At 39.7% G+C, this 18,343-nt stretch overlaps 2 protein-coding genes across 2 annotated transcripts in view; one reads left to right on the forward strand and one right to left on the reverse strand.

Annotated features, from left to right (window-relative positions):
- Positions 1-3,983, reverse strand: part of LOC137979173 (uncharacterized) — a 16,624-nt gene extending 12,641 nt beyond the window's left edge. Inside the window, exon 1 of the mRNA XM_068826372.1 lies at positions 3,460-3,983. Within this exon, the coding sequence (XP_068682473.1) occupies positions 3,460-3,636 (177 nt within the window). The 5' untranslated portion in view covers positions 3,637-3,983. The remainder of the gene's footprint in view (positions 1-3,459) is intronic.
- Positions 3,984-4,024: 41 nt separating this feature from the next.
- LOC137978709 (HEAT repeat-containing protein 5B-like) overlaps positions 4,025-18,343 on the forward strand; it is a 53,713-nt gene continuing 39,394 nt past the window's right edge. The window contains exons 1-6 of the mRNA XM_068825727.1: positions 4,025-4,267; positions 4,445-4,656; positions 7,335-7,383; positions 12,620-12,679; positions 12,907-13,056; positions 17,634-17,960. Of these exons, the coding sequence (XP_068681828.1) occupies positions 4,139-4,267; positions 4,445-4,656; positions 7,335-7,383; positions 12,620-12,679; positions 12,907-13,056; positions 17,634-17,960 (927 nt within the window). The 5' untranslated portion in view covers positions 4,025-4,138. The remainder of the gene's footprint in view (positions 4,268-4,444; positions 4,657-7,334; positions 7,384-12,619; positions 12,680-12,906; positions 13,057-17,633; positions 17,961-18,343) is intronic.

The raw sequence follows: 18,343 nt of genomic DNA on the forward strand, positions 1-18,343 counted from the left end.
TTTACGGACGCGGTGCAAAACCTTGTCACGCTGCGATAATTTGGCCTCATAACAGTATAATTTTCTCTCAGGAGCTTTCTGCTACACATTTTTTGGTATAAAAGCTCAATTTATCATCAGAAAAGGGGAACCAACGGTGCTTGCCCATCGGGCAAGCTACGATAAGAAAACGCTAGCCCGACAAGTCATTCCACTAGCCCCGGGCTATCGGACAGCACTTTCGTCGCGCCCTGATGGAGGGAGGGTGCCATGGCTAACCAAGTTTCAATAGGAAAGCCAACTTGTCATATATCACTTTAGAAAATGCATTGAAGCGTTTGCATATTAGACAGGGTAACTCGCCTTCCCAGGGCTCCCCGTCTTCTTGCTCGAGGTATCTTTCTGGGCGGGCTATTTTTTGCCATGTAAAAGGTTCTTGCCAGGCTACCCCAGCTAACCAAGGTGAAAAGACCGCGAACACAGTCATGGTGCACAAAATTACCATCCTGGGGAATTATTTCTGTTGATGTTTCATTCCATCCCATACTCTTCTGTTTTGTTAACACTCTGCTGACACATGCAAATGAAGACTATGAATAAAGCACATGCGTATTGCCCATGTCAAAGGTTTGTGACCGTGAAGGTCGAGAGGGGGTCAACAATATGCGCCTTTTTCTTCAAGGAAAGAAAATTGTTAAAAAAGTGAATTATATCCCAGTTAAGGTTACTGCTAACCTTTTGGGGTGCCTTCTGGGAAATCTTTCGTAAGCATGTTATTTTCGGTAAAACTCCAGGAAACTATATATCACCGAAAACGTAATAAAATGAAGAATCCGAATATATGAAAATTTTTGTTTATTATGGCTTTCTTTAGCGTGTGCAAAGCTTCAAACTCCAAACCATACATGTTCACTTTGCTGAATTACCCACCTTTGCATTATCACGCACAACCGAACAAACTGTACTATATCAATCAACACTTTATAGGCTACCAAAGCGTGTTGGGCTTTTAGGATCTTCCCATTGGTTTCCAAGAAAATTAACTTTGAAGTTGACCAATAGAAAATTTTCCGTTTTGTGACATGCAGAGACGCATCACTTTGCCAAAATTTCGCAAAAATCCAACAAATCTACATACCCTATAAATTCATTTGAAGAGGAGCTATTCCTGGAAAAACTAACCCGAGTTTTCGGGCTGAAAAGATTTTACACATTTTCACACCTTGTCAATGCAGGTGTGAAAGCAGTCATGTTGCCAACCAATGAAAATCAAGGTAATAAGGCCCCCTAAAGAGGCATTCTGTGCTGCATCATTAGCCATATCTAGATTATTTATACATGATTGCAGACTAAGCCCTTGTCGCTAGCAGCAAGCTGAGTTTTCTTTTTTTTAGACCCGGTCTTTTTTGTACTGTTTACCCAGGGAGAAATTTCCCGTTTCGACTTCTCTCCTCGTTTCATGCGTTTCATGGCCTAGCAAGAATGATATTGCATATTCCTTTAACACAATTGCATTGACTACAAATGTACAAATAAATGCCGAACTCAACATGTGATAAAGTGAAGACACCTGGATGTGTTCCCGTGTCAAACTGTAGGGGTGTTAACGAGTGTTGACATCTCATAACACCTTGGGGGATTAACATTATTTTTAGTCACGAAAAACAAAATCTGTAATAACTCCGCAAGAAAAAAACAATTTCAAATAATTTCTTTTTTACAAGTAAACAAATATAATGAGCTATCTTATGGTAGCTTGGTAACATTTTGCAAAATTCGAGAACGAAAAGGTTAGCAGTAACCTTATTATAAGTAATCGCGCTTGTATTCAATAATTTTTGTTAAAGACTATTGTAAAGAAATGTACGAGACACAGCGGGCAAAACACAAAGTCACAGTCTGCAAAACATATCATAGGGCATGTGGTTTGAGTCCCGTCCAAAATAAAATATAAAAAAACTGAAGATGACATAATAATGTCTTAAGTTCTGATTTTCTGTTGGAACAGGTGCTACCAGTATTTTAAGCTGTGCTCCTAACATTTTCTGCTGTGTGCCTAAAATCTTGGCAGTGTGCCTAGAAATATACACTTGGTAGCACAAGTGCTCCCAACGCCAAAAATAAACTATGAGCCCCGCATCCCGCTTAGGTGAGTTTCATTTAAAGCCAGGCCATGTTTTAACCCTCCAAGCTGGGTAACTTCGTCAGCCGGGGCACCCTCCTTCCATGTAGATAAGCCCTAAGATCAACACTGAATCCAGACCACACCTCCACATCCTTGAGAGTTTCAAAAGGTAACAGAGATACTGTAAATAGTTAACAAAGCTATTCATACAAGAAATTCACTGGAACTTTCTGTATTTCCAATATGCAAAATGTGTTGGAATTCAGATAATTTTTCTCTAGGGTGAAAGGGCCAAGACTCCTTAATATTAATATCAATATAATCCAATCCTAATTACCTCATGTCAATTCTCATTTTTAGTTTATCATCAGGATTTTCTTTGTTATACCTCTCATTTCACAAAATACCTGCTCAGAACGAGCTTTATAAAGCTTAAATCATTAAAATCGCAAAAAGCCATACCCAGGCTGCCAGAGGTTTTTCTCTCTCAGAGCGATGGAATAGGCGAGGAAAAACTTCTGGTACCGCCCGTTGAGTTCTTTGAGAAGGCCGGTCCAATGGAATGCCGTTTCATATTCCCAGAGTCAGATTTTGACCCTACCAATTCAATTGGTTCCAGGAACTTGTCAGTTCTAAGAGTACTCTGATTGGTTTAGCAACAGAAAATAGTTCAAACAGTCTTTCAATTGCTGTCAATCTGATTTCTCGTGCCCACTATGGCGATAATCGAAATGCTGCAAAGTTCGGGAAATCGAGGCTTTGAAGGCACAAAAAGTTCAGTGGGTTCTACAATTTTTTTGTTTTTTGTATATGTCCACCAAAATTCAACTTCGGAATTTGACATCAAAAGTTCAAATTTGAGTTAAAGTAAATAAGATGGTTGTACTGTGGGAACCAAAGATGCCGATTGGTAGGTTATGTCACTTATCAATGTACTGAGTTTTTTGATGTCAATCAAATGGGGCATGGAAGTGAGGTTCTCAACGGCCTGTACCAGGGGTTTTTCTCGCCGCCTCGCAACTCGCTATTCCGTCGATCTAACAGAGAAAAAACCTCTGGCATCCAGGGCCTGTACAAAACCATCCCTCAAGATAAAGTAATACTAATTAAAAGATAACTTGAATTCTTAATCAAGGATTCTGGAAGCTCGCTAAAAAAGCTATAAATCATAATAAATGTCTGTCATCAATCTGTGGGCTACCACGATCTTTGTACATGCGTTTTTAGTGTTGTTGTTGGAATATTTTGACTTCTCCGTGACCCGTCACCCCTTGTTTACCGGCTGGAAAAGGACATTCCACACAGTTGACAAGGACATAACATAAGCTTAAACAGACGAGCTGTGAGTAGCTTACTTGCTTTTCCAAGTCTTCTACTTTCTTGGTCATGTCATAAATGTTTCCATTTAGCCTGTTGCACTCCCTTTCTTTCTCAAGAAGTTTGCTTTTTAGTTCTTCTCGTTCTTTTAAACCTGTTAGAAAATCTTGAGTTGTTTTGTCGCGAGTTGATTCTTCGTTGTTTTCTCCCGACATTAGCAAGACAAGTTGATGAATTCTTCGCAATAGCCTGTCCTTGTGATGTGTCACCCGTCACTGGCAGTTGTTGATAATGAGAAGCTGTTTGTGTACTATTTCTCGATGGTTGCCAACACACATTCCTTCACGCTCGATTGCCCCTTACTCTGTTCATCCCATAGCAGAATTTGGTAAGAAATGTAACCCCTCTCAACCTACATAAACAATTACTTTGAATTCTTAGTCGGTAGCAAGTCACTCACAGCAAGTCAATATTGCACATTTTCAGCAAGCAACAGCAAGCGAGACACCAATGCCTCGCACCCCCCGGCTCCTCGTTGCACCAGGAGAGAGAAGGACAGCCTGGGGAGAGTCCCTGAGTAGGAAGAATGCGTGATATGAGCCCGCGATTATTTAGATCCAAGATGGCGGAAGAAACAAGGAGTTGCCACTAGAAGTAACACTAGGAGTTTAATCCAAACTATGTAGTATATTATTTGCATTTTATGACCTGTCCACGATGGATTTTGACACACCAACATTAGTGTACAATGAAGAAGCGTATGGCCGGACACCAGCAAACCAGAAATCCATATTTATCTATGAATGGCTCAGGAATCTTGAGGATAACATTTTTCGTGCATCGAAGGTGATTTTCCTGGCCTTTTGGCTTATTTTTTAAATTACATCCTTGCTCCATTCGTTTTACTTCACTTTTTTCCATATACTATTAATCTGTCTGTATTTAGCTGAGAGTTTCATCATACAATAATGTACATGTGCTGTGTATAACTGAAAACTTATTTTTTTTCAATGTATTTGATAGGCTGAAATAAAAGATTATCAACAAAAAATTGAGGAGCAACTTTCCAAACAGTTGACAGAAATACTTGGTCCACCAACCAGACAGTTGTTGGCAAAGTGTTTTGCACAACTTTACAGCGTTGGCAATGCCATGACATTGTATCAAACAGTCACTAAGTGCAGCGATATAATCAGATCAAAGGATGAATCACAGTCATACCTTCCAGTCAAACTGTAAGTTCCTGTTTTGCAAGTGTTGAGTTTCTCTGAAATATAATTATGTGCTGAATGATATTTTTTTCAGACAGGATATTAGTTTGATTTGTCTCAGTCATAATGTACTTTTAAGTCTCATACAGTATAAAAAAATGAAGCAGTTAATTTTTGTGAGGGATTTCCCCACACTTTGTCAGCACCGGTGATATGCCTGGCTTTATTTGTATATGCGAGCGAAGTGTTTGTCGCAGAATGAGTGTTTGTGTGTGACGACGATTACTCTTCTCCGCTGTTGTCATTTGGCGAATTTCGACTTGTTTTTTCAGTGCGATTAATTTACAAGGTAAGGAGAAGTCGTCTTCCTTTTTGACATTTGTATTAAGCGAGTTGTGCCAGCTACATGTACATGTATATTGCAAGGAGTCATGCCTTCAAACTTATATTGGACAGATATAACATAATGACAAAGTCCAGTATTATCCTGTAGATTTACGATTAGCAACTTGAGGTTCACTCTTTTAACTAGGATTTGTTGACACGGTGTGTGACGGTGCCAGTTTCTGTAGATTTGCACATTAAAAAACTAATGCCTTCAAACTTCTGTCAAAAACTTTCACATTTACTGGTAATGTTAAAACCGAAAAGCTAATTAATTTGTAAAGAAAGTATAGCTACGTACAGTGTTGTAAGCTGGAAGCACGAATACTCTTACATGTAGCTGACAATTGCACTTGCCTGCTGATTTATCCAGCTTTATTGTAAACAAATTTTCCTCTGCTACTAGCGACTGATTCCAAAATTCTCACTGATGAATAAAAGTAGACGGCATTTACCTCTTTGTCGAACGCAAATATTTCGTGAGTCTCTGAAGTAGGGTGTTCGTGCCTTAAGCACATTGGCAGTTACATGTAATTGCAAAAGAGTTGGTGGCTGAGAAACTCATTGTACAATGTAATGCATCACAAGCCCTAACCTGCAAAATGTTTACTTCAGTAACTCTTAACACTGTCAATCACCGCTCCCTCCTTCCTCTGTGATAAGTTGGGGCCATGTCCAGCTTTGACCGCTGACTGGGAAATACTCAAACCAGGGTACAGTAAATAGCATTACCCATTGAATGGAACAGTGGAAATTTTGGGTGCTTCCCATTATGCCTGACCATCAGGAACTGGAAACGAGAATTTTTGTTAATGGAATGGCACGTTTTGGTTGGCCCGGACCGACCAGTCAAAGAGGACCAAGAGGTGGTCCCAAATATTCTGGTCAGACCAAACTGAAACGGACCTTTCAATTTGACTTCAGCCTGAAATTTCTGGAAATTTTGGCTTAAAGTGCCACTAACCCCAAAATATTTTTTTCGCTAAAATGAATCTTTGCACCAGTTCGAAACACATTGCAGCCATTTTTCCTTTTTCTAACAAATGCTGCCATTTTATAGGTTTCAAAACTTGCGAAAAACCAAGGATCTTTTGTTCACGACCGAGTCAGAAGGGGAGAAGTGGGTCTATTCCTGATTTGACGTCACAAACTGATTTACATTGCATTAACTCTTTGTAAACATGCATGCAAAGTAGTTTGTGATGTCAAATCAGGAATAGACCCACTCCCCTTCTGACTCGGCCGTGAACAAAAGATACTTGGTTTGTTGCAAGTTTTGAAGCCTATAAAAAGGCAGGAATTGTTAGAAAAAGGAAAAAATGGCCGCAATGCGTTTCGAACAGGTGCAAAGATTCATTTTAGGGAAAAAAATATTTTGGGGTTAGGGGAAATTTAATGGAAAGCACCCTTTCTTACCATTTGCTAAATTTTCCAGTTTCCAGTCTCTCATCAGCCGAAAACAATTGCAAATGGTAAGCGCCATCTCATTGGGCTGGTTTGCTGATTTTGGAAAAACTGTTACCATTCTCACACACCACTGGTACAGCTGTAGCCATGTCAAGCTGACCGCCGCAAGCCTGACCTTTATTGCAAATTGAAAGCTAATACAAGTAGCATTACACTAAAGACAGGAAATAATGAAAAAAAGTTTAAGGCTAGTACATTATACTGGTTTTGTGTAAAAACTTAATCTTTGGGTGGTTGGGTGGGAAAGTCTGCAATGGCAGACGCAACAAAAACAACTGCCCGCTCGATAGGTCACATGACCTATACCCAGGCCCCAGTGGTGCATGAGAAATGAGTACTCAGTACAATGTCTAGAAGAAAGAAAAACTTACCTAGGACTAGCAGCAGGGGTTTGAACTCCAGCCCTTTGGAGCATATTCAATCTTTCATCTATACTACATGTAGATCTCAGAGACCAACTTGTTTGTTCACTATCTGAAGTCAATTTATTCCTGTTTCAATCACATCTTTTTCTCAAAACTAAATTTACAGTATGCCAAATTAGCTGGTTATGGTGGATTTGGGCACACTGAGAGTGGTTTACAATAAGGAACATTAATACGTAGGTGCACATCTGTATTTTTCTTCAAAGCAAGTGCGAAGTTTTTGTGATGGTAATTAGTTCTACTTTACATATGAATGGAAACTAATTTTCATGAGAAAAACTTTGCACTTAGACTGACTTTGAAGAGGAAGCCGACATGAGCCCTGGTGTTCTGAACTTGAGGTTAAAACTTCTCACTTCAGGGATGTAATTTCGTTAATAATATTGTAACTCAAGTTTTGTTACATCACTATGACTCTTATTACAGGACTGCAGTGACTTGCATTGGTGCAATTTATGAAAAACTGGGAAGAATGGTAAATATTTTTGATGTGTTTAAAGTGCCTGTCACCTCAACACAGTTTTCTACCTTTTGTATTTACATGTATTCTCCAAAATGGACGAAATACACTGTGTTGTTTTTCGAACCATTCGATTAAAATTTCACTTTTTTATTTGCTTTGAAAGATGGAAACTGTAGTTATTACCGTATATACTTTGATTCATAACTGCGCAATGAAAGGGAATGGGGGTTAATACCGGTTGACGTCATAGACTGCTTTGCATTTTGCGGCTTCTTTGAAAAACAGTGATGCAAAATTTAATTGATTTGTGACGTCTACCCGGTATCGAACCTATTCCCCTTTATTGCTTGGTTGTGGATCAAAGAATGACCACTTTTTCCTTCCTTCAAAGCAAATAAAAAAAGTGAATTCTCAATCCAAAGATTCTAAAAACAACACCATGTATTTTCCTTATGGATGATTTCAGTTGTGCCCAACAATGTTGCAAGATGTTGGGTTGAAATGTTGTGATCATTTGGCCAGGCCTTAAGCCTTCTCACTGGTGTCACCAAATCCCTGGAGCTTCACTTTATCCACAGATGACAAACCATGCAGTATCCATTTAAGAATTTTTAGTGTGACGTATGTCAGTCAAATTTTTGCTTCCCATTCTACCACATCTCAGTGATATCGGAGTTCAGTGACTGATCCCAGCGAGGCCTGGAGGCCAAAGTTCTTGATACAACAACTTTGGTATCATCAAATACTGAGCCATTGGAGCAAATGATCTTGTTTTCCTGTTGTTTAATTTGTTTCCACGGTTGTTCTTCAATATTTCTTTAGAAGACATTATTGCCAAAACGTCTGGATAGTACATGTAGCAGGCATACTACAATTTTAAGAAACAAACCAACATTTTTTAATGTCACACAATTGAAGACGCAGTATTAGTGGGAGGAAAAAGGCTGGGAATAAAGTGTTGTCCAGGACCTGAGTGCCGCCTGCCACAGCGAGACCAGTCACTGGGGCTAGGCTAGTGTCAGCGAGTGGCATACTGGCCGCGCACGGAGCACAGTTGCCCTGAGCAGCGTGTACACTGTACCTATGCCAAGCTCCTAGAAGGTTGGGCCAGCAAGGGGAAGTGGATGTGCCACTGTTTCTCACCCAAGCTAGGGCAACCCCGGCATCTCTTCAGTGTGGGACTGAAGGGTTGGTGCCATCAACACTTATCCCCATGGTTCTGGAACAGAATCCTCCCACACTTGAGGCTGCTAATTAGCAGTGTTTAGAACAGAAACAGATGCCCCACCCAGGATGCTGCAAATGCAGCATGCTGTTAGAAGCCTCGGACAACATTCTTCTGAGAGGACTATCCCCTTACCAGATCACTAATTCAGTAAGGAAAAGCTCAATGTCCTTTAAGCGCATAATAAAAATACACGGCAAGAACAGAAGCCAGTGGCAAGCCTGGCCAGTAACATTCATGGCACAACAAAGATCCTTAACAAAGTCACTAAAGCACTAAGAAAAGTTCAATGTCACTTAAATCTACAATGATATAAACGATTATAACATAAGCCAGTGGAAAAGCCTGGCAAGTAAGCATCAAACAAGGATCCTTAACAAGATCACTTAAAATCAAAGGCCCACCTTCAACTGACCGGCTTTCAGACTGTTTGTTTTGTTAAGGAAATTCACATAGCGGATTGAGCGATTGGATGGATTACAGCTTTGACGGGATTTCCATAGATGAAAGTAGGTCCCCGCATGCAACGCCTGTAGAGTGAACGTGGGCCTTAAAGGAAGAGGTAAATGACACTTCGGTGCACAGTAAAATAAATGTCAATAATACAGGTCAATGGCAAAGCCTAGCAAAATAGTTGATGGCGTGCACACAATCACTTCCAAGGATTGAAGGCCGCACAGATCGATGACAGCATGTAGGTTAGATGCCAGTGAATGCCAGGATAGGGGTGAACCATCCTTAAACTGGAACAGGAAACTGTTTGGGTTAGATTCAGGCGTTTGAAGGATGTATTTGCACACCGAAGAGACAGCGCAAATGATCATATGGGACTTCTTGATGCAGACCTCCATGTGATGTGGAGTCGTGATGTATCATCAGAGCGGGTGAGGTGTATGTTGCGGTTGAAAGGACCATTACATGTGAGCTCACTGCATCTCAGAAAGCCAAAAAAAGCTAGGGTGAAGGATGCCCAGAGCATCACCGTATCAATGGCTGGAGAACACTCACAGGACAAGCAATGAAAAAATATTCTTCAAAATGTGCAGGGTAATAGGCTGTCGGATCCACCTACAGAGACCGAGAGTGCGTATTTTATACCACAAAGGGTGCTTAGAAGGCACAGCATAGCTGCGACGTTGAGATTGCAGTTGAACTTGACATGTTTATGTAAATTGTGTATTGTTGCCAAATACACTTTAAGGGTACAGAAACTAACAGAATCAGCTAGGTGGGTAGGGAGAAGGGGTGTGAATGGGGTAATTAAGGCAAATGTGATTGAATTTTTGCTCTCCTGAGGCGTTTGTCTTCCTAGTTGAAGAAGCCAGAGATCCCACTAGGTAGCCAGAGACCTTGTTGGTTAAATATGGGTCAGATATTCCGGAATGGGGTAGCCAATAGGTGAGGCTTCTGGAGCCAACGATGTTATGGGTGCCCTCTAAATATACAGCTGTTAGGGTGAAGTTGTACTGAGGGGTGCAAAGGGTGATGGGTCTGAGGCAGTCCATGATGCGTGAAACTTTTGAGCTCTTAGCATTGAGGATGGAAACGACTGCCAGGTTATCGCAGGAAAAGTGAACATGCCTATTGCACCAGCTAGGACCCCATATAGCACAAGCCAGGTAGATGGGAAAAAGCTCTTGCCAGGCAATGCTTATATCAGGGTTGGACCCGAGAGCTTGCTGAGGGAGCCACCTGCCCTGAAGCCAGTGAGTGGGAAAATACGCACCCTAGCCTATGGACCCTTCAGCATCAGAAAACAGAGAGATGAAATTTTTGAAGGGTGCAAAAGGGGGAGAAACAAGCTGACCCCATTCCAAGAACCCAGAAAAAGGGCCCACATATCCAAGTCCTTTGCGAAATTCCTTGTTTAGTTCAATAAGAGAGGCAGGATTGAGGGTCACCGAGGTGACAGACAGTCTTGCTTTGTCATGACTCAATGAGGATACGGAGCGTAGAGAGCTTGTCTTCCAGAAGTCGTGCTTCCATTTGTTTGGAATCCAGTAAAATGCCCATAAATTCAAATTCAGTGGAGGGGCGAAACGTCTCCCCTGGGGCGAGGGGTATGTCCAGTTCCGTGAATAGGGTGAGCACCTTGCACAAGGCTGTAGAACAGAGGGAGCAAGGAGGTGGTAAGGCAATGGAGGATGTGTAGGACCCCTAAAATATTGAGTTTGGAACAGATGATCCACTCCAAACCCTCAGAGGAGCAAATTGAAAAGGTAAGGTGCACTTCTGAGGCCAAAAGGAAGGACCATGTCAAAAAAATCCTTTCCAGTGCATGCCCAACAGTTCCCAGTCAAGACAGTGGACATTTATTATCCAAAAGGCCGAGTGCACAACTTGGTCTTTGACATTAATGCACCTTTCCCAAGGGAGAGGAGAAGCTGAATAGCATCATCTACAGTGACATATTGCAAGGAATAGTCCTCAGCTGGTATGTTGGCATTGATACTAGATGGTAACTGTTTGGGGTAAGAGAGGTGGAAGATAGTATGCCATTTTTCTGCATGCTTTTTGGGGACTAGACCTAGAGGGAAAATATGAAAGTTGGGCAAAAGGAAGGGGCCCTCTGTATGACCGTGAGTAGATTCTTTTCCAAAATGTCAGGGTGCAGGTCAGCCGAACGCAGATTAGGACAGGACGTGCTAATTCTGGGGCCAGAATAGCCAATACGGAACCCTTCCCTTAGCCCCTGGCAAAAGAAAAAAAAAATGCAAATGATGGGTCCGGTGACCCTCAAGATAGTTTTCAAGTAGGTTAATGTTCACAGGAGTCAGGGTGACTGGGTGAGGAGAAAATCATCGGCATTTGGGATCAAGGTAGAGTTGGGGATGAATGGCCTTCCAGGACAGGGTAGGGTCCCTTGCAGCTCTCCTTTTGAAGTCCAGGTCATAAGCCAGCCAGGCAAGGCAATTAAGAACTTTTTGTGGGCCGATTGGACAATGTTAAGATACGTGAACATGTCCACTGCCCAGTGAGGGTATGCCCCTAAAACGACAGTACCGTACATAGAAAAAGCGGATAGCCAACGGTCAAAGGTATCAATTGGCGTTTTTTGGCTCTTTTCTGGCCAGGAAAATGGATGGGTACAGAGTCTCCGTGTTAAGGAACTCGGATGTGTTAAGAGAGAGGAAGCAGAATTTTCGGGGAGCAGGGATACAAAATCAACAAACTCACCCTGCTGTATAGCTTTCCTTGTTTTGTCGTCTACGTGAGCGGTCAGGTCGTCGGAATGAGGAACTCCTGACTGATTTGGCATGAAGCTATATAAATATATATATATATATATAGGCGACAACAATGTAACCGTAGGAGATGAGTCACCGTTAAGAACTACGGATAGGAATACGAGGGGATAACCCTATTAGATCATATGAGAGGGTGGGAGGGGAAAACTCACTTCACGGTCAGAAAAGACTGAGGATTTTTCAGAGAAAATGTGCACATATAGCAGGCGCAACTACTTTGATTGGGTGGCGAGTTGGCTGCACGTGTCGCCAAAAATCTGATTGGTTCCAGTAAAAGGAGGCGAGAAAAACACGTGTGTAGATCAGGTGCAAGCGCACAAACAAACAGTTGACGCAATCAGTAAGGTACAGAGGTCAGTTGAGTTAGACATTAACTACAGTTTATGCTAAAGCAGAAACAACCATTAAAAACATGTTTCAACAGAATCTTCTGTCATCTTCAGTTTGAATTACAAAGTACAGAGTTGAATATATAGTGGGCACAAAATGCTAATTAACTATCAGAACAAAAGGAAACATGACAACGTAAAATATTAAAACTTTGTGTTTGATTAATAGCTAAGCTACATGAAATTGCTCAGGCAAGCAGCGTTCATGGCTGAACACCTGTAAATGATAGAAGCACACCTTTAAAACAATTTTATCCTGAATGGTTAAATGGATGCATTCCTGACCAGTCACTGTATCCCTGTGGATGTAAGCTGTGTATTGCTTGCTTAACAGGAATCTTTTGATGCTGTTTTCAGTTTCCTAACACATTTCCATGGATTTTCAGGCTGGTGGATCTTTTCAGGAGACAGTACAGACTCTAATGAAAGCAATTAGAAATGCTGAGGTATACGCATGAGGATATAAAATTTTTACTGTTCAAACAAAGAGTAATATTTTGTTTTCTTTATAGCTTTTGATGAGTAGATAACAGACAGACAGTGTACTATAATACACATGTAGCTCTTGTTTCAGCTTTTTAATTTCTACAACTACAATGCACTATCATTACCATAAAAGACAGCATTGTCCTTTCCTGTGCCTCCAAGCAAATTTATGTTTTTGTTTTTTTAGTCTCAAGGGCGCTGTGAAATCATGTTATGTCTGGAACAAGTGCTTCGTGGCCTTGGAAGCAATGGAGCAATGCTTCACAGAGATATTTACAAAGCAGTGCGTGGAGCCTTAACAGACAGAAGCATGTCAGTTCGATGTGCAGCAGCAAAGGTGAGTTTGTTAGGGCTCTATTAAAAATATTTTGACACAAATAAACACAGCTATAATTTTTTTCTTTCTTTCTTCATTATGAGAGTGTGACCAAAATGTGACATTAGGGTAATAATTACACTGTAACAACTACTGTATGGTACTCACACATTCGGATACATGTACCCCAAGCTTACGTTGTAATTTGAGCGCCACGATCAATTAAAATTATAACGGTTTGTATGGGAACTTGTGAATGTGTTTAGAAGTAGAAAATAGAGAACATGAATTGACGAAAAATGCCTTTCCCTGTCTTCTTGATACAAACCACATGTACTTTATTGGCATTTGTTTGGCGTACTTTGACCATTTCAGCATGATTCTAGTGGGTTGTGCATGTAGGTTCTGTATTTATATTATAGGGAGAGGACAACAGCGATCGGACAACTCACTGGAATTGCACTGAAATGGCCAAAGTATGCCACAAAAACGCTAATAAGGTATCAAATTAATTACAACGTTAGCTTGGGGTACCTTTGGTGGCTAGTGGTACCGAACCGCAAAGCAGTGACATGAATATCCAGCACCTCATCTCGAATACTGTGGTCCTTTGTTTGTAGGCATAGGTACGGGTCAACGCAACCGTCTCGAAGATGGCAACTGTTATATTTTGAGAACATTAATCGGGCACAACAAGTCAATGTCATGCGACGAACTGCTCACTACGGCTAGCATGACATCTTTATATTGTAGGCGCTTACATCAGGAGTTAATACTTCTTTTTAAATGTCTAAATGGTATGGGTCCTACAAATATTGCTAGCCTTTTTAAATACAGGCATACACCTTATAGGCTAAGAGGCGAGGGCTTGAATTTGGAATTACCTAAATTTAATAATATTGTAAATTTAAGAAGAATTCTGTCACTTATTCATTAACTAAGTTATGGAACAGTTTACCCTCTCATGTGCGTCTTTCAAGTGATGCTAGTGACTTCAGAAGTAAATTGCACGATTGCAGTTTTTTAGAATGTGTCTTATAGTGTACAATTGTAGCTTTTAACGGCTTTTAGAACGAGTATTAGAGTTTTCCAAGTCACGTTTTTAGTATGTGGCTTTTTGTTGTTTTTAAAATTGAATTATATTATATGGCTGTAATTATTATAGATTTTATTTATACACGTTTGTATTTTGAACGAGTTTTATAGCTCTTTGACGTAACGTGTTAAAATAAATGATTGATTGATTGATTGATTGCACTAGCCACCAACACAGTTAGATAATAGTGTTTATGTGTTTATGTGAAATGGCAAACATCGGCTTGCCATTTCACATTTCATGTAAAAAATTAATAATAAAGATGGTTGTGACTTAAGCTTTGTGTTACCCATGGCAATATTTAGTTACCAAAAAGCAAAAACAAGACTCTGAGTCTTTTACACATTGTTTGTAGAAAAAGGAGTCAGTTATGAACTATCTATAACCATGAAACCTACATGTAATTTTTCCTCCTTTGGCATACCGGAAAATGGTTTTGGGATACTTTTTTTTCTGCAAACAACTTCTTACGTAGAAGAAAATTTCATGTTTATGTTGTAGTTCAATTTTGACCTCTGGTTTAATTTTTTTGAACCAGTTCAAATTTTATGAACCAGTACAGAATTTGTGAACCAGTCCAGAATTTTTAAAACTGGTTTATTATTATCAACTGTCTAAAAAAGGGATTTTCCTTATTTTGGGATGTAGTTAAAAAGCAGGGGCTTGGTTTTTTCGGGGGTCTCAAAAAATATGTGATATTCCTTTCTTTCGTTCTACTTCCACCCCTTCCAGGTTGTCTCCTCCTAATACCCCTTATACCCACTCCCTCTATGACACCCCACACAGCCTTTTCACAATTCTCAAGAGTTTTCCTTTTACACACCTGAACTTGAACTTGAATTCCCTATCTGGATCTGCTGCCCACTCTCTCATCCACTTGACTACACAAGCAGCTCATGCAAATTCTCAATGATAATTTATAATAATTATTATTATTCATTCAAAATATTTCCCTGTTTCTGATTGGTTAAAACCACACGCATAATTCACCATAACCAGCTGCTGTTCACCAAATTTGGAAAGAAACTTCGTCATATTGAATCAATGACGTCAAAAGTGCAGCCCGCTGCACATTATAGAACCAATGATGTCAAAAGTGCAGCCCACTGCAAATTATTGAACCGTTGACCGAAAAAAGCTGGGGACGAAATTGTGTTATTTTTGTTGAGCAGAAAAATGGCTAGTGTAGGTTTAGAAGTTTGAGCGAAGAAAATATTTTGAATGAATAATAAAGCAATTATTGAATTCAGCTTTCGTAGAATATAAAGAATTCTGCAGATCTTGGAGGATGTTATCCACCTCGGCCTTCGACCTTGGTGGATAACACCCTCCTCGACTTGCAGAATTCTTCATATCCTACTCAGCCTCATTTAATAATAATTATTGCTAATTATTTTAATAACATAGAGGGCAAAATTACTGATTGCTGATTGCTCAATGAAGAGGGCATTTTTTCTTAATTTTGCTTTTGAAGAGAGCAAAATTACTTGCTCACAATTGGTTGAACGCCAAAAATACTCGCTCCTGATTGGCTGAATGCATCACTTCCACATTCAGTTGGTTTCTTCATTTTCAGCAAATATACCATACCCAGTCAACATATGTCAGCAAAACAACTTTGTCTTCTTCGAAGTTTGTCTTTCGATATATTTGTGTTGCATTCGCTAAAATGCTATAAGGGATCAAGAACTAGATACTCCGGAAGGTGAATTGTTGAGTGATAGAAGGAAGAGCAAAAGATGTTTCTCATGAAAAGCTTAAAACTTGGATCGACTTGCATGACGCCTGGTGTAGCGGGGATTGTCAGGTTGAATCAACACGTCAAGGGCTTTCACGTTTTTACCAAGGCATCTTGAAGCTCAACAAAAAAGGTCACAGAACATTGATGGGAGGACCGAGTGGCTCAAACTTGGTGGAAGAAGTTCTTTCTGTGAACAAATTGTTTGGTTAAATCGCTATTGCTTTTGTCAGGGAATGAAACTCGAATTTTTCTCTCGAGTGGATATACACTATAAATAGCAATCATCCATACTCATTTTGGACGTAAAAAAGTAGTTGACTTGTTTGTCTGTTTGCTTTGCTTGCGAGCAAACGAGTGTTTTTACTCCGCTTGGCTGATTGTTTTTCGAGGTGCATCAACAATGTTAAGGAAATCTTGCCCTCCATGTTATTAACAAGTAATCACAACGGGTCCTCGTAAAATTAAGGATTAATATCACTTATCATAACACTACAAGATAATTATAATAATACCATTGTAACATTATTGTATTGTTACTTTCTGGTAGTTGTATACTGGTCTTGTTAATTGAAAATCTGAGAGATAAAATTAATGTTCGTAATTGTTGTATTAAACAAGACTTTAGTTATATTGCTGGATGAATCATTAAAGAATATCACTGTTTTTTCATTACAAACACTAGTCCTTCTATGTGAACGACAGAAAGGGTTTAGCTCTGAGGAAGGGCTAATGCTCAAAATGCCAGCTTTCAAATTTTTTTACAGTGGTCAATTTACCATATCAACTCGCTTGATAAACCCTTTTCTTTATAATATTTCACTTTCCCATGGACACAGCACCACAGCTTCTTTACAGTCTATTGGCAACCCCTTTATGCTTTACTTCCAATAACCATGAACCAATATTCTTAACCCAATGACCAAGACAATGATTGTTTTGGACTAAACACAATTACCAGTATGCTGTACTACAATGTGTGCCATTCCCTTACCCAGAATGAAGTGTCTGACACTTGCAAACTGCAGACTAATCCAGACTGACAGTCATTGAAAGCAAACCATTTTAAAATGTGTGGTTAGACGTAAATACTTTTTTTCAGCACTAATCAAATGGGTGCTGGGACTGTTTATCCCCAATCACTAACATTATTAATTAATAGCACCAGAGACAGCAATCCACCATAAGAATCTTAAGATTTCTCTACTTTATTCTACAATGTACATATATACATACTCCAAAAAGAGTTTATGTCCAATTATGTTGAAATGGGTGGCGTTAAAAAAAAAAAAACTGGTTTGAAAAAAAAAATGGACCAGTTCAAAAAATTCTGGACTGGTTCAAAAATTCTGTACTGGTTCAAAATAGTTAAACCAGAGGGCACAATTGAACTACAACACATACGGCACTTAAGAGTCACATAATTATAAGAATAGCTGGTAGTGAGAGCGAAAGTACATGTACCAAAGTTTTGTTTAAAACCCAGATACATGCATTCTGAGCTCAGCCCTTCATGAAGGAAGTTGTTAAGCAACACCTTTATTGAACAACGTAACTTCCACAGGAGAAGGGGAAGGGCTAAGCCAAAAGATGGGGATTTTAAACAAAACATTGTCACTAATTTTCCCACTTGCTGATTCCCACTTGTCTATATATTCTCTGTTAGTTCCATAAAGCACAGATTTTATTCAATTATTATTTATTCATTCTTTCAGTTGTACAAGCTAGAATGTTCATTAACTATGTGAAGTATTTTCTTTGCAGTGTGCCTTAGAGTTAATGAACCAAGCTAACTTTCTTTATACCAGTGAAATGGAAGGGATGACCTCAACATGTTTTAAAGCCTTGGAGGGTTCAAACTATGATGTGCGAGTTTGCATTGCTCAACTAATTGGTACGTTAATGGCCATGACACAACAAATTCCATCGGGTGCAGTTGCAGGCAAGAGTAAAAAAACCTGCAGCATGGAAGAAGTATTTGCTTACATGTCAGGTGGTTTTCTGCGTGGAGGAATTGGGTTTTTAAAGGGTAGTGGAGGAGAATTGCTTAAGACTATTGCACCTCGAGAAGTGAGAGTTGGAGTAACACAGGTAAGGAGACATGGGTATTAAGGAATTCATCCATTTTATTGTGACCTACTGTACATTGGGTATTGTCCTACAGGACAAAACAAGAACAAGCCTAAGGTTTGGAGACAAGACATTGGCACTTAGAGCCCAGAATTGTCTTAATGTAGACTGTGTTGGCATTGTTATGACTAAGAAAATTAGAGGACAAAACAAGCACAGGTGCAATTTAATTTAGGTGTGGTTTAGTTGAATCTGTGAAGCTACATGTAACCAGGCATGTGCAATTGAATTACATTGTACATGAAAGTTCTATTCAACTTTGGCAACTTGGTGGCGAGTATGGCAATATTATTCATATTTCTGTTTTATTATCATGATACAGTACAACACATTTATTTTTACAT

This window comes from Montipora foliosa, chromosome 12, assembly GCF_036669935.1.
Source record: "Montipora foliosa isolate CH-2021 chromosome 12, ASM3666993v2, whole genome shotgun sequence".
Classification (NCBI taxonomy): domain Eukaryota; kingdom Metazoa; phylum Cnidaria; class Anthozoa; order Scleractinia; family Acroporidae; genus Montipora; species Montipora foliosa.